Here is a 12,759-nt window from a genome sequence, read left to right as displayed (position 1 = left end):
AGCACAATCAACATCACAAGAATAAAGGCCAAAATCCGAACATCAGCAGGAAGAGATTCCCAAAAATATTTGCAGTCCACAAGGGTTAAACGCATCAAAGCCGTACAATTAACACCATTCAGACCCATATGGCTGAAAGATCAACGGATAAGCGTAACTCTTAAAAAACGTGGATTTTCTACAAGCCATATTGCTGAAGGTGTGAACAGGGTACCGAATAAAGGGAAAAAAAGGCAGACCGATGGCATGCATAAATAAGATGCAAAATATAGTCCTACATACACCAAAACGTCATTAAACAATTCTCTTTTCACATTAACCAGTAGTCCAATTTTGACAAATGCATTAGCCGGCAAGACTTTCATTGAAGGCAAAGCCCAAAGGAACAATTTCAGAGCACAGAGCTTCCAGTTTATATTTATGGAACAAAGGGTTTAATGCATCGAAATATTGGCTTTTTCTGTAAATCATATAATACTGCAACCAGTGAAAACGGTAGTAACTAGGTAAGAGTAAAGGTACCTCTACACCAAAAAAGAGTTACAAGGCCTACATAATGCAAAACAGGCTTAAAAATGATAAAACCTTGTGAACAATTGGACAATGATAAAACATCTCAAAGAACATGGAGTATTTATCTAAACATTTTTAGTCACTGGATCTGCTTAGAGCAAAGAACACTAATTATCCACAGGCGAGAAACAATAATGCAAATTTGATCTACATAGGATTCTAGCACAGTTCTAGGAAAACTTTTCCTAGCTAAATCCTTGGAGCAGTTGCAACATAAAAGTCCTACAGAAAGGAAAATCCAAGAGGATAAGCAGACTTAATAACAACCACATGATAATTTCTTTCCAAAAGAACCGCTACAGTTCTTATCTTAAGGAAACTGAAGCCAAGAGATCATAAGAACTTTAAGCCACAAGAAAGTGGTCTAAAGCAAGAAATGAGTAGACTTGATTATTCTCTTATCCACACTATCTTGAAATAGCAAGTTATGGTTGAAAGGTCGCCGTAACTAAAAGATGCAGGAGGGTAACTGATGAATATGATATCACAAGGAAAAGAATTCTTTAACTATTTAACTATATTCAAAATCAACTAGAGCTACGTAAATAGTTACCACTACATGTCCAAGCAGTCATATATCACTTTCATTGGGGTAAAAACAAATAATAGCATGCAATAGATGTTAGATTAACTTATTTTATTTTGATGGGTGTAAAAAGGTATAATGACGTACCAGAAATGTGACACTTGAAAATAGACTTCAGCAGCCTTGATTTTTTCTCTCCACTTTTGCACTTTTGTCTCCAAATCAGAGCCGATGAGTTTTCTTTATAAACGTGTACTCAGCCACTCATCTCATAAACCTATATCTCTTTTCTCTATCCTCAGTTCTCAACAGACCAAACAGAAACACAGAGAAACATGACATTAACATTACGTTCATCAACCTCTCTTATCAACCTAAAAGACTCAAAAAGTCCTGGAAACCCAGAAATTTCATCGGTAGCCCACTTTGCAAAAATGAAACCACCGACACCCCATCTCCGAATAAGGAGCTCAATCGAGGAAGTGAAGTTTTCCCGTGATATGACCTTCACCCCAGAAGGTAGAACCACCGGGAGATGGGAAAAGCTCCATACTTTACCACACATACACGACATGAACGGGTCTAGTGTTTCGGTATTTGTCATGCTGCCACTAGACACCATAACAATTTCAGGAAATCTGAACAAACCAAGGGCGATGAACGCCAGTTTGATGGCCCTAAAAAGTGCAGGCGTCGATGGGGTAATGGTGGACGCTTGGTGGGGATTGGTGGAGAAAGACGGGCCTCTGAAATACAACTGGGAAGGGTATAATGAGCTTATCCAGATGGTTCAAAAGCATGGTCTAAAACTCCAGGTTGTTATGTCCTTCCATCAATGTGGAGGGAATGTTGGAGACTCTTGCAGGTAATGAATCAAATTCCTTCATTTGTTCTACGGAAATCCACACAACAAAGTCTATGCAAATTCCCTCAAGCATGTAATTTTCTTGTTTAACTAATGACCTACATGGTTTCTCTTAAAATCTAGTATTCCTTTACCTCCATGGGTGCTTGAAGAAATCAGTAAGAACCCTGATCTTGTCTACACAGACAGATCTGGGCGAAGGAATCCTGAGTATATCTCCTTGGGCTGTGACTCTGTGCCGGTTCTAAGAGGACGAACACCTATCCAGGTCTACACAGATTACATGAGGAGTTTCCGTGAAAGATTTAGAGACTATCTCGGTGGAGTCATCGTGGTAAGCATCCAACCAAAAAGCATCCTGAATAGAAATTAAATTCATTTAACAAGACAAAGAAATCAAGCATTCAAACATCTAATTAAACAGCATACTATAACAAAGCAAACTGTTAAGGAAGACTACTTAAAAACAATTAGTGGTTATGCCATCTATACTCAAGCACTTTCATTCTTTCAGGAAATCCAGGTGGGAATGGGACCTTGTGGAGAACTAAGGTACCCGTCGTATCCAGAAAGCAACGGGACATGGAGATTTCCCGGAATTGGAGAATTTCAGTGCTATGACAAGGTATATTTCCAAGAACAATAAGCCCCAATTTTGCAACAAACAACATTCGTAGGAATATTACACATACCTGAAACTTATCCACAATTGAAGGGTGGAGCTCGATTTCAATTGGCGAGCTAAGCATAATTTATGAAAAGACAAAATATAGTTACGTTTGGAAGCTTCGGATTACCAACATGTGGTAAACTTATTCTGAGAACTCATGTCTTTTGATGACAGTATATGAGAGTCTCACTTCAAGCATATGCTGAAGCGAATGGGAAAAGTGACTGGGGAAAGACTGGACCCCACGATGCGGGAGAATACAAGCAACTTCCTGAAGATACTGGTTTTTTCCAGAGGGATGGTACGTGGAATAGTGAATATGGGCAGTTTTTCCTAGAATGGTACTCTGGGAAGCTACTGGAACATGGAGATAAAATCCTAGCAGCATCAAAAGGGATATTCCAAGGGACTGGAGCAAAGCTATCAGGGAAAATAGCTGGAATTCACTGGCACTACAACACAAGGTCACACGCCGCTGAACTGACAGCTGGGTACTACAACACAAGAGATCAAGATGGTTATCTGCCAATAGCTCAGATGCTTGGTAAACACGGAGCTGTGCTCAACTTCACTTGCATGGAAATGAGAGATGGAGAACAACCTGACTGTTCGAACTGCTCACCGGAAGGATTGGTCAGGCAAGTCAAGACCGCAACAAGGAAGGCTGGAACAGAACTGGCAGGGGAAAATGCACTGGAAAGGTATGACGCAAGTGCATTTAGACAAGTTGTAGCAACGAGTAGGTCTGATTCTGGAAACAGGGTAGGGGTAGCCGCTTTTACATATCTAAGAATGAACAAAAGGTTATTCGAGGGTGAAAACTGGCAACAATTTGTGGAGTTTGTTAAGAACATGAAGGAAGGAGGTCACTACGGCAGACTATCAGAACATGACACCAGCAAAAGCGATCTCTACGTGGGATTCATAAGAAGCAAGAGCACTAACAGGGTCAAGGAGGCAGCTCTAGTGTAATTATTAGATAGTGAAATATAAAGAGAAAGCAATAGAGAAACAAGGGCTCAAAATCGTGGTCTTGAAGAGTTTATTTGCCCGATACTGTACTAGGTTGAAGCTGAAGAGAAAGGAAAACAAAATTTGTCTTGAACAGTCGTCATTGTACATCAGAAAATCTCATCTCAATTGAGATTCATTCTTGTTTTCAACCTTGCTCCGTCCCGCTTCTTAGTATAATTACACAGGAAATGAAATGCCCAAGACTAAACTTATCGAATTGCTTGGAAATTCCAAGCCTAATTTCGAAGGCAGTGTATAACATAAACCAACTCGAACAGATCGAGAGAACAAGAGTATGAGGAACAACTCCAGTAACAAGTAACAACGTTCATCAGGGATATTATTGGAAAATCATAACGGAATTAATGAAATTATCAGGACAAGATCAAACCTACTCGCTGCCCTAACTCAGCAACAGACGAAAAATCAAAAAGGGAAAATCAAAGCAAAACAGTCGGGAAAATCGAAATACCTAAATCATGGATGGGAAGGAGAAGCGGAGGCGGAACCGCCGCGAGGGAGAGCCCCGATCCAATCGCCGAGCTATTTACTCGCAGACGCTGAACCGAACACGATCCCGTACCTTGGGAAAAAAGGCAAGAAAATGCATAAACCCTAGAAAAAACCAGAGATACGGAGGAGAGAGAGAGAGAGAGAGAGAGAGGGGAAGAAGCGATGAACTCACCATAAGGAGATGGTGGAAGAGATACCGGCGGCGGCGGCCACCGTTGGGATCAACGGGAACGAGTCCTCCGTCATCTCTTTCACCTCTCTCTCTCTCTCTCTCCGTGAGATGATTTTTTTTCTCGCAAATGTTTTCTGAGGGTGGTTATTATTATTATTTTTTAAATAGAGCGGAAAATTCGAAGATTTGAAGGTTTGAACTGAAATCATCAAAGGGATATAAAATTTTTCTGGAATATCAGTAATATTATAACATTTATATATTTAATATTCACAAAATTATAAATCCGCGAAGTAGACGAGCCCTCGAATTAATATTATCACCAAATGTTCATACTTCATTACATTTAGATAAATTTCTCAACACCGAACAAGAATCTTTTATTACAAAACATCCGAAGTCCAAACAAGGTCCGTATGTTGTAAGAATACAGGGATAAATATAAATAGCACGCAGACAGGACTCGTTAGTATATTACAACACGTAGAAAAAGATGGATCAGTTCATGCAACGACAAAAAGAAAAAATCTCAAATGCACCCGAGGGGGTGGGCGGATCCTAAGAGAAGGCAGGTTCATTTCTCTGGTGAGTATGCAGTTGTGATGCCCCCCAATACATCACCATCATTCATCATCAACATCACTCATCATCATTCATCATCATCCATCATCATCATCATGAACATGAACATGAATTGAAACGTACCAGGGGCTTTCCTTTCAGTAATGGGTCCAGAGTAGGCGCCGAGTCTGGGCGGGTGGAGCTAAGCCTGGGATGTCACGTATGTCCTTGTTGTTTGGGTTCACAATCTATATCCCATTGAAACAAAAAGAAAACAAAAAGATGCTTAATAATTGGTATGAGTGTGTTGTGTAGAACAAAGACAGTTCATGGAAGAAACTTCATTCCATGATCCATGATCAGATATTTGGAAAGTAAAACCATGGTTTATCGATTCGATTGGTGGGTTCGTCTATAAGAAGCAGCATGGAGAATTTGCTGCTATGGTGAAACAATTAACTAAAAACCAAAAGCTCCATTTTTTTGGATTTACAAAAACTCAAAATAAAAACTCTCACCATTCATAGCCTATAACTGGGAAATTTTGAAATGCTGGAATGAGAAAGAAAGAATCTGAGTGTGTAAATGTAAAAGGAGATACCTTGACAATGATGATTGCTATGACACCGATGACAATGAGTACGAGGAATGCCATGATACATTTGTCAGTGGCAACCTGAGAGAGGAAGGAAGGAACAATCAGTGCAAGGATTGGTTTGTCTAGCCAAATCGGTATACCTACTGCGAAAGCTACCCCAGCTATTCAATGGTTGGCCAGGGCTGGTTTGCTCGTATGGTAGGGACGAGACCGATTAACGAGTTAAGTTAAAGTTAAGGAAAAGGGATATTTTTTTGCAGAAAAGGGGAATATAGTAGAGAGGAGAAAGAGCATATCTAGAGATTGACCTGCCTACCAATTTCCTTCACCAGCTTTGAGGCCTTCTTGATTGAGAAATGAATAGAATCAAGCTCATTGACAACCCTACTCATTTGCTCGGTCTGAACCATCAAAATGTTACAGTTACTCAGATTTAGCAACAATCTTGGGACATTGAATGTGATACACAACAACAGACGAGATTCAATTGGAAGCACACTCAATTCAGATTTGATATGATTGGTCCTAAACCACGAACCTGAGCCTTGAGAGATGCCGCAGTATCTGTTCCAACGTTTATAGTTTCTTGAACAATCTATCATCAGAGGGCATACAAAGTTTAATTAGCATCTGTTTTTTTTAAGCTTATGAGAAGGGATAAAAAGGGGTCAGATGGAACACAGTTATTGAGATTAAACAAAAACTAACAACACCCTAAACAGATCGATCGACACTGACCTTTTTACCCCTTTCAATTGCTTGATCTGTATCATCCATCATCCTGTTTCCTTTGTCCATTAGCTCTTGATTGGTCATATCTGGGATGGAATTCATTGAAATTTGAGTAAATATTCCAGATACGTTCACATATAACCAAAAGGCCAAAACCCCAAAATTCAATATGCATGTATTTGTTGGTAACAAGTTCCTTTAAAGCTTCTCATGGCATATGACTACATATTCAGACTGCTCGGGGATCATGGATGGGAATAGATTGCCAAAATTCTAAAACCTTACTTGAAGCTAGTAAGACATTCTCTTCCATGTTCTCTTCTGCAGGCCCATCAAAAAGATCCACTCGCTTGTTATTATTAGCAAGGTTGGACGAGAATCTGTATAACCATCAATCAGTGCAATCACAAACATAAATACATGCAACAAGCTCATCTGCCAAACGATGTAGAAGAAACTGTACAAGCCAGCCCTGATTCTACTTTGAACATAGACATTGCTTTCAACATCTGAAGGATAAGTAAGAGAAAGGCAGGATATGAAGAGAAGTAACTTGAGAAAACGGAGATAGTACAGAGAATCCAGCAGCAAATTCGAGCAATCACAGATTTCTGAAAGTCTAACTTACTTCTTTTTAAGAGCAACATAAGAGTTCAGTTCCTTAACCTGCATAAAGACACATTTTTATGGCATTAGAGAACTTCAAAACATTTACCAGACAAAATACAGTAGGAGCCAACACTACCATGGATTGCCTTCTCTCGTTCAGCATCCTGTTAGTGTTGACATCGCTTCTGCTTTCCATGTCCTTAACTTCCCTATCGAAATCTTTGATAAGCCTGCGATTAAAAGTATGATCACCATTATCATCAATGTGATGAAGAAGATAACCGCAAGAGAACATCTGTGATAAGAATGAAATCTGGGTATGTCTATAAAGGAATGCTGAAGAATGAGATTACCTCTTACAATCTCGCATCTTGTCGGTGAGCTCTTCCAGTTGCCTACTCTGCCTACTGGCATCTTTAATCTTCTCCAGCTTTTGAAATCCATTTCTACGAACAAAAAAACAAAACATACATTATGAACATCATTTGGCCGGAATAAAACATGAAGATCTGCAAAAGGAGTTCGAAAATGGACGTCTCGGGATATGAAATGGGGAACGCAGAGATTCTCACGATAAGGCACGGAAAATGTCATTGATCTGTCCCTCGATCTCAGCCAGCTCTTCGCTGACCGCCGATAATGGATCCATCTCTTCGGACAATCCGCTTAGAAACTGACGATCTTCTCCACCATGTACAACAACAATGTCTCTTCAAATCCACGAAACACGAACACCTAAACAAATGCGAAATCGAACAAAACCAATGCCGAGGACGAATCGACTCGCCGATAATAGCAGATTCAAAAAAATTCCCAACCAGATCCGTGAGGATCCGATGCGTCAAACTGCAGAAACTCCGGACCGAATCCCGTACTCTAACCAAACGATCGAATCCCGGACCCAAATTTACCGAACAAACCGCGCAAATTAAAAGCCAAATCCGAAACCCCAGAGAATTTTTCAGATCCGTCAACAATGTAGCTGGCAAAAATCGATCAAGAGATCAGAGAGGCAAGTCAAAATCTCAGGCACCTAAAATCCAAAGAACAATACAATCGAGATCTTCCAAACACGCGGGGTTTTTCCTATTAATCTCTCTCGGACATTTTCGTTTCTCGGGTTTTTTTGGGCTTTTTCTTGGTTCTTCAATCTCCCTCCCCCATTGTTTTGGCTCTAAGATAGGAAAAAGTGAGATTTGAAAAAACATTGGAGGACCTAATTTTATTAATTAAATTCTTTTAATTTATTCGGCTAATTACTTATTAAGTGGGACCCACCACGACGTATCGTTAAATAAAGATCGTTTAAATCTGGTACGTCCGATATCTCCATCTGTCCTATCCGACGGTCCAAACATTTACATATGGTTTTCACCTGCTCTTGAGTTTGACTTGAAACAAATAATTGTCAGCAGTTGGGCCTCCGCCTTGGACCTTAGAAGACCCAATTTAAAATGATAATGGGCCGAAGCCCAATAATGAACCGAATAAGGGCCCAGATCCCTTAGGTTTAGGAATGGTAATCCTTATAAAAGGGGCTGAAATGTGAAATCTAGGGTTTCTGCCATCGTTAGCTGCCTCTGCCCGATTCGACCGACGTCGGAGATTCGCTCAGTCCGCCAGTAACAATGGTACGGTTCTCACGAAACGGTTTTCCTCAGATCTTGTTAATCTATGGCCGTTGATCAATCGTCTGGTGCTGCGGAAGTCCGTCTATGGGTTTTGCCCGCAGCATTTGTTCATGTGGGAGTAGTGATTTGGTCGAGTTTGGTTGCCCGATTCGGTGGGGGAGATTCGTATTTACTCGGTAGTGCCGGGAGATTACATTAGCGGTGCTTTGTCTCCATGTCGTTTGTTTAAATCGGAATCCTCTTTTGGAGTGAATCCATCCGTCTTCAAAATTCTAATTTCGTCGCTTGCAAGATGAACTTTTTTCTAGAGATTGTTGTGTTTTTTCTATGAAACTTTGACAGTAGCGAGCTTGTTTGCGAGCATCATCCATGAACTTCTTCCTCGTCACCAGTCTTTGTTTTTTTGGGTCATGATGGCTGATGCAACTTGCCTTGTTTTGGTTTCAGACCAAGAGAACAAAGAAGGCCGGGATCGTTGGAAAATATGGTGAGTTACCTATAATCCACCTATGATATGTGAATCATGTGCAGAATGTGCTCCTTCCCGTGAAATTAGCGCTTGTGCTTAGTGTGAAATTTTATCCTTCCCTTCCATTTTAAGTTGGTGAAGATTCATTTTTCCACATCCTTTTCCTTACATGCTCGACAAGATCCTTCATAGAGCTCGTTTGGTAGGATTGAAATGCCTGTTGAGGAATGAAATCCGTTCGATAGATACCCATTGCAGTGAAGATTGGTTATTGTCTATGTTATCTGTGTCTGAATCTGTTGACATTGTGTGTATGTGAAAGGTACCCGGTATGGTGCCAGTCTTAGGAAGCAAATCAAGAAAATGGAAGTGAGCCAGCACAGCAAGTACTTCTGCGAGTTCTGCGGGAAGGTAAACACCGCAGAACTTCGTTTTTTCGGATTGATATACAAGCTCTAGCTGCGTTTTTTTTCCCCGGGTTTTGGGTAAGATTGTTGGTTATGTGTTGCACAGTACTCTGTCAAGAGAAAGGCCGTTGGTATTTGGGGGTGTAAGGACTGTGGGAAGGTGAAGGCTGGTGGTGCCTACACTATGAAGTAAGAGAGAATCCTTTACCGGGTTTTTGTTTTCGGATGAGCAATCAAACCTTTCATGCTCCTTCATTATTCTCTCTACTTGAACTGACTTGGCATTGATTTTGCAAACGTGTGTATTTGTATTGCTTGGGCAGCACGGCAAGTGCTGTGACAGTGAGGAGTACCATTAGGAGGCTGAGGGAGCAAACGGAGAGCTAAGTTGGGAAAGAGTTTTGGTCCCAAAATATCTTCTTCATTCAGAGCCGCCGTTCCACCGTTTTTCAAGTTGTTTTCTGTTATAAACACCGTATTATTTCTCTTCCCATTTTTGACCTCTAATGAAGTTGATCTCTGGTTATTTGGCTTCTAATTATCTAAGTTGGAAAAGAGTTTTGGTCCCAAAATATCTTCTTCATTCAGAGCCGCCGTTCCACCGTTTTTCAAGTTGTTTTCTGTTATAAACACCGTATTATTTCTCTTCCCATTTTTGACCTCTAATGAAGTTGATCTCTGGTTATTTGGCTTCTAATTATGCAACAAAAAAGAAAATTCTAAAGCCGTAATTGTTGTGAACAGTGGAGGAAACCAAATCAGATTTGATTTGATTCACGACATTACATGATCGGTTTCTGGTTTTTGGTACATTATACGAGATGGCCTACATACATTTTGTTTATATGAACTTTGTTTTTTTAATCTAAACGCTCATTAATGCCAAAAACAAGGAGGATGGGCAAGAGAAAATTGAAACCTGTCTTGGCTGCGTGCTAGGCGAGTAAATCACGAGACGGGCTGGAACTGTCGTGAAATACCTGCGATTGGACCGCTTTTACGGACGCCACCCTCGCGGCGGTAGCTGCTCTGTTAGCGGCCATGACTGCCCTTTTCACCCTCTCGTCCACTTGCCCGACTTCTTTCGCTCTCTCGGCCGCCTTCCTCGCTTTCTGTCACGAAGAGAAAAACAATCTACTCGGTTATTTGATCCAACACTCATGCTGGTCGTGAAGGGTTTTTTCACACACACACAAAGCGCCATTTTACCAACCAGCAACAATCTGTGGCGAAATCATAGATTTTTGAAATTTTCACTTAGACATCCATAATTTTGACTTGGATACACAATTCTTAGATCGTGTGTGTCTTTCTTAGGCACATGATTTAAAGGACCCATACAAATCTCCCTAGCTCCTTTTAGGATTTCGCCGGAAAATGGATAATGCTAATGAAGTACCTGAACAGTGTCGAGAACCTTGGTATGGCTTATGTAGAAAGATGACCCGGGACGGGTGGTTTGCTCGCAAGGACAGCTGAGGACGCCGTTTTCCCAATGGCCAGCCTGTGTCTCACCATTCCTGAACGTATACATACCAAGTCCTTGCCTTCTTCCCTCATGCCAGGCTCCTTCATACCGATGCCCGTTTCCGAATTGATAAACTCCAAAACCATGCATCTTGTCTGAAAAATACTCTCCAGCATATGTGTCACCATTTCTGAAACATACAATGGAAGACTCGAGATCAGGCAGACAGTGATATCAAGTTTTGAATCCGAAATACCACAAATAGCTGAGAGAGCAATGTTTGATCATGCAATTATTTCAAGTTCAGTGGCAATGGCAAAAAAAATCAAAAAGCCTAAAGTACAATCTCCTCTAGATTTCTAATTGTTCTAAAACTGAGGTGTGACCACAACAGAAGGTAAATTCTCTAACTTTGGTGTCCTCTAAGAAAGACAACCCAACAACCCACCAAAACTAAGAAACTCAAGAAGCCAAATACTTTCAGAAAACATTTACATAATCAATAGCATAGGCTCATATGCACCGCCATCCATAGTCTATGCACCACCAAAATCCTTGATGAGGAACACAAGATGAAAAAGCAAGATACTTTCAGAAAACTACATACATTAGATCCTATGGAACATCAACTGCATGGGCCACAATAAACCATTACAGGTCAAAGCACAAATACATTCTCAGAGCCCAGATGATTTCTCAGTGTAGCAGTGAAGCCTGTAATTTCGGGTTGATCATCAATGAAAACACAAGAATATCAGCACAAGTAAAACTTCAAAAGACAGATGATTTCACCTGAAATGGTAATGTCCAAGGCCATGCTTTACACCCCATTTGAACTCTCCAGCGTATCTACTTCCATCCTCAGAGGTATATACACCACAACCATGGCACTGCCCATTAGACCACTCACCAGCATACACATCCCCAGTATAAAATCTGTATATTCCAATCCCATGTCTCATTCCCTGCCTATACTGACCACGATACCTGCTTCCTTTAGCCCAAGTTTCTACTCCATGGCCATCGTACTTGCCATCAATCCAATCCCCTTCATATTTACCTTTCATGGAATAGTAATAAACCCCACTTCCTGAACACTTCCCTCTGTGAAACTCTCCCTCGTACACATCACCATTGTTGTACTTTTTAACCCAGGAGCCCGAGTTCGTCTTCTTCTCTGTCACAGGTTTCGACCCAATCGACCAAACAACCTGTTTCGTGTTGGACTTCGAGGAAGAATACGAGCTGGTAGGTCTAAGCTTGAGGGGCGGTAAATGAGCAAGAAACAAGCGGATTGACGGTAAATGTGGAAGGGCAAGATTGAGGGCCAAAACAAGGATAAAGGACACGGCGAAGAGGACGACAAGGAAGCGAAGAAAGAGACGAACGTTGATTAACAGGAAGAATATGTACAGAGGAGGAACGGAGAGAAGAAGCAGGAAACGAAGGTGGAAACATATCAGACGGGCGCGAAGGATATAGCGGAGTAGCTTCCGTACAAAATGATTACTCGCGGAAGGAATCAGGATCGATAACCGAGATGAAGACAAAAACCTCAAAAGGCGCGAGGGGCAATAAGAAGAAAACGAGCCCAAGCTCGCGCGGGAACTTCCTCGCCGGAAATGGTCAACGCCGCCGGCGTAACCAAAAGGACGAGACGATTGAGCGACCACCGCAGACCTCTTGTGGGGAGTAGAGATTGGGTTTCGAGCCGATGAGTCAGGTATTTCAACCGTCAGATGGTCCTGAGGTTGCACAGTGAAACCCGAGCCTGTATCAACGGCGGTTCGTCGTGGTGTCTGGTCTGGGGATCGAAGTTGCGACGCTTGAGAAAAACGATGATGCTGAAGGTGATGATGATGAGGATGATGTGATTTTTTCTATCTTTTCTGATCCGGAAATGCGAAAACTTTATACAGGCGGAGGAGCTGAGGCGAAGACCTACCCTTGT

General features: G+C 41.3%; 4 protein-coding genes and 1 long non-coding RNA gene across 7 annotated transcripts in view; 2 read left to right on the top strand and 3 right to left on the bottom strand.

Annotated features, from left to right (window-relative positions):
- Positions 1 to 4,460, bottom strand: part of LOC104807940 — a 7,373-nt gene extending 2,913 nt beyond the window's left edge. The window contains exons 1-2 of the long non-coding RNA XR_770877.1: positions 4,334 to 4,460; positions 4,121 to 4,231 (exon numbers count right to left, since the gene is read on the bottom strand). This is a non-coding gene — a long non-coding RNA (uncharacterized LOC104807940). The remainder of the gene's footprint in view (positions 1 to 4,120; positions 4,232 to 4,333) is intronic.
- Positions 1,435 to 3,797, top strand: LOC104807939 (beta-amylase 3, chloroplastic-like). The gene is made up of 4 exons (XM_010533392.2): positions 1,435 to 1,964; positions 2,088 to 2,298; positions 2,479 to 2,589; positions 2,809 to 3,797. Exons 1-4 carry the CDS (start codon positions 1,435 to 1,437, stop codon positions 3,604 to 3,606), a joined length of 1,650 nt encoding a protein of 549 aa, XP_010531694.1. The 3' UTR covers positions 3,607 to 3,797.
- A 189-nt stretch (positions 4,461 to 4,649) lies between the features above and the next one.
- Positions 4,650 to 8,025, bottom strand: LOC104807941 (novel plant SNARE 11). Of its 2 annotated transcripts, XM_010533394.2 has the most exons (11): positions 7,406 to 8,025; positions 7,187 to 7,279; positions 6,970 to 7,063; positions 6,853 to 6,890; positions 6,510 to 6,604; positions 6,231 to 6,310; positions 6,031 to 6,087; positions 5,801 to 5,893; positions 5,496 to 5,570; positions 5,039 to 5,142; positions 4,650 to 4,915 (listed from the first exon to the last, which is right to left on the bottom strand). In XM_010533394.2, the coding sequence occupies exons 1-10, from the start codon at positions 7,480 to 7,482 to the stop codon at positions 5,053 to 5,055; spliced, it is 792 nt and encodes a 263-aa protein (XP_010531696.1). In that variant the 5' UTR covers positions 7,483 to 8,025; the 3' UTR covers positions 4,650 to 4,915; positions 5,039 to 5,052. The 2 variants fall into 2 exon arrangements, with proteins under 2 accessions (XP_010531696.1, XP_010531695.1); XM_010533393.2 differs by having other exon boundaries at positions 4,650 to 5,142.
- A 365-nt stretch (positions 8,026 to 8,390) lies between these two features.
- On the top strand, positions 8,391 to 10,037 carry LOC104807942 (60S ribosomal protein L37a-1). 2 transcript variants are annotated; one of them, XM_010533397.1, is made up of 6 exons: positions 8,391 to 8,464; positions 8,912 to 8,951; positions 9,256 to 9,344; positions 9,447 to 9,529; positions 9,664 to 9,744; positions 9,904 to 10,037. In XM_010533397.1, the coding sequence occupies exons 1-5, from the start codon at positions 8,462 to 8,464 to the stop codon at positions 9,725 to 9,727; spliced, it is 279 nt and encodes a 92-aa protein (XP_010531699.1). In that variant the 5' UTR covers positions 8,391 to 8,461; the 3' UTR covers positions 9,728 to 9,744; positions 9,904 to 10,037. The 2 variants fall into 2 exon arrangements, with proteins under 2 accessions (XP_010531699.1, XP_010531698.1); XM_010533396.2 differs by lacking the exon at positions 9,904 to 10,037 and having other exon boundaries at positions 8,392 to 8,464; positions 9,664 to 9,878.
- A 52-nt stretch (positions 10,038 to 10,089) lies between these two features.
- LOC104807969 overlaps positions 10,090 to 12,759 on the bottom strand; it is a 2,965-nt gene continuing 295 nt past the window's right edge. Inside the window, exons 2-4 of the mRNA XM_010533437.1 lie at positions 11,601 to 12,688; positions 10,740 to 10,998; positions 10,090 to 10,452 (exon numbers count right to left, since the gene is read on the bottom strand). Coding sequence (XP_010531739.1) covers positions 10,276 to 10,452; positions 10,740 to 10,998; positions 11,601 to 12,688 — 1,524 coding nt within the window. The 3' untranslated portion in view covers positions 10,090 to 10,275. The remainder of the gene's footprint in view (positions 10,453 to 10,739; positions 10,999 to 11,600; positions 12,689 to 12,759) is intronic.

This window comes from Tarenaya hassleriana, unplaced genomic scaffold, assembly GCF_000463585.1.
Source record: "Tarenaya hassleriana unplaced genomic scaffold, ASM46358v1 Cleome132, whole genome shotgun sequence".
Classification (NCBI taxonomy): domain Eukaryota; kingdom Viridiplantae; phylum Streptophyta; class Magnoliopsida; order Brassicales; family Cleomaceae; genus Tarenaya; species Tarenaya hassleriana.
This window is presented reverse-complemented; position numbering and strand designations above follow the sequence as displayed.

Bases quoted from the DNA above. Each gene is read 5' to 3' on its own strand.
- LOC104807939 (XM_010533392.2), top strand. From the start codon at position 1,435: ATGACATTAACATTACGTTCATCAACCTCTCTTATCAACCTAAAAGAC. The intron at 1,965-2,087 runs GTAATGAATCAA...CTTAAAATCTAG, and splicing joins AATGTTGGAGACTCTTGCAG to TATTCCTTTACCTCCATGGG. The intron at 2,299-2,478 runs GTAAGCATCCAA...TCATTCTTTCAG, and splicing joins ATCTCGGTGGAGTCATCGTG to GAAATCCAGGTGGGAATGGG.
- LOC104807941 (XM_010533393.2), bottom strand. From the start codon at position 7,482: ATGGATCCATTATCGGCGGTCAGCGAAGAGCTGGCTGAGATCGAGGGA. The intron at 7,064-7,186 runs GTAATCTCATTC...TTTTAATCGCAG, and splicing joins AAGATGCGAGATTGTAAGAG to GCTTATCAAAGATTTCGATA. The intron at 6,088-6,230 runs GTCAGTGTCGAT...CTCTGATGATAG, and splicing joins CAATTGAAAGGGGTAAAAAG to ATTGTTCAAGAAACTATAAA.
- LOC104807942 (XM_010533397.1), top strand. The intron at 8,952-9,255 runs GTGAGTTACCTA...TGTATGTGAAAG, and splicing joins CGGGATCGTTGGAAAATATG to GTACCCGGTATGGTGCCAGT. The intron at 9,345-9,446 runs GTAAACACCGCA...TGTGTTGCACAG, and splicing joins TCTGCGAGTTCTGCGGGAAG to TACTCTGTCAAGAGAAAGGC.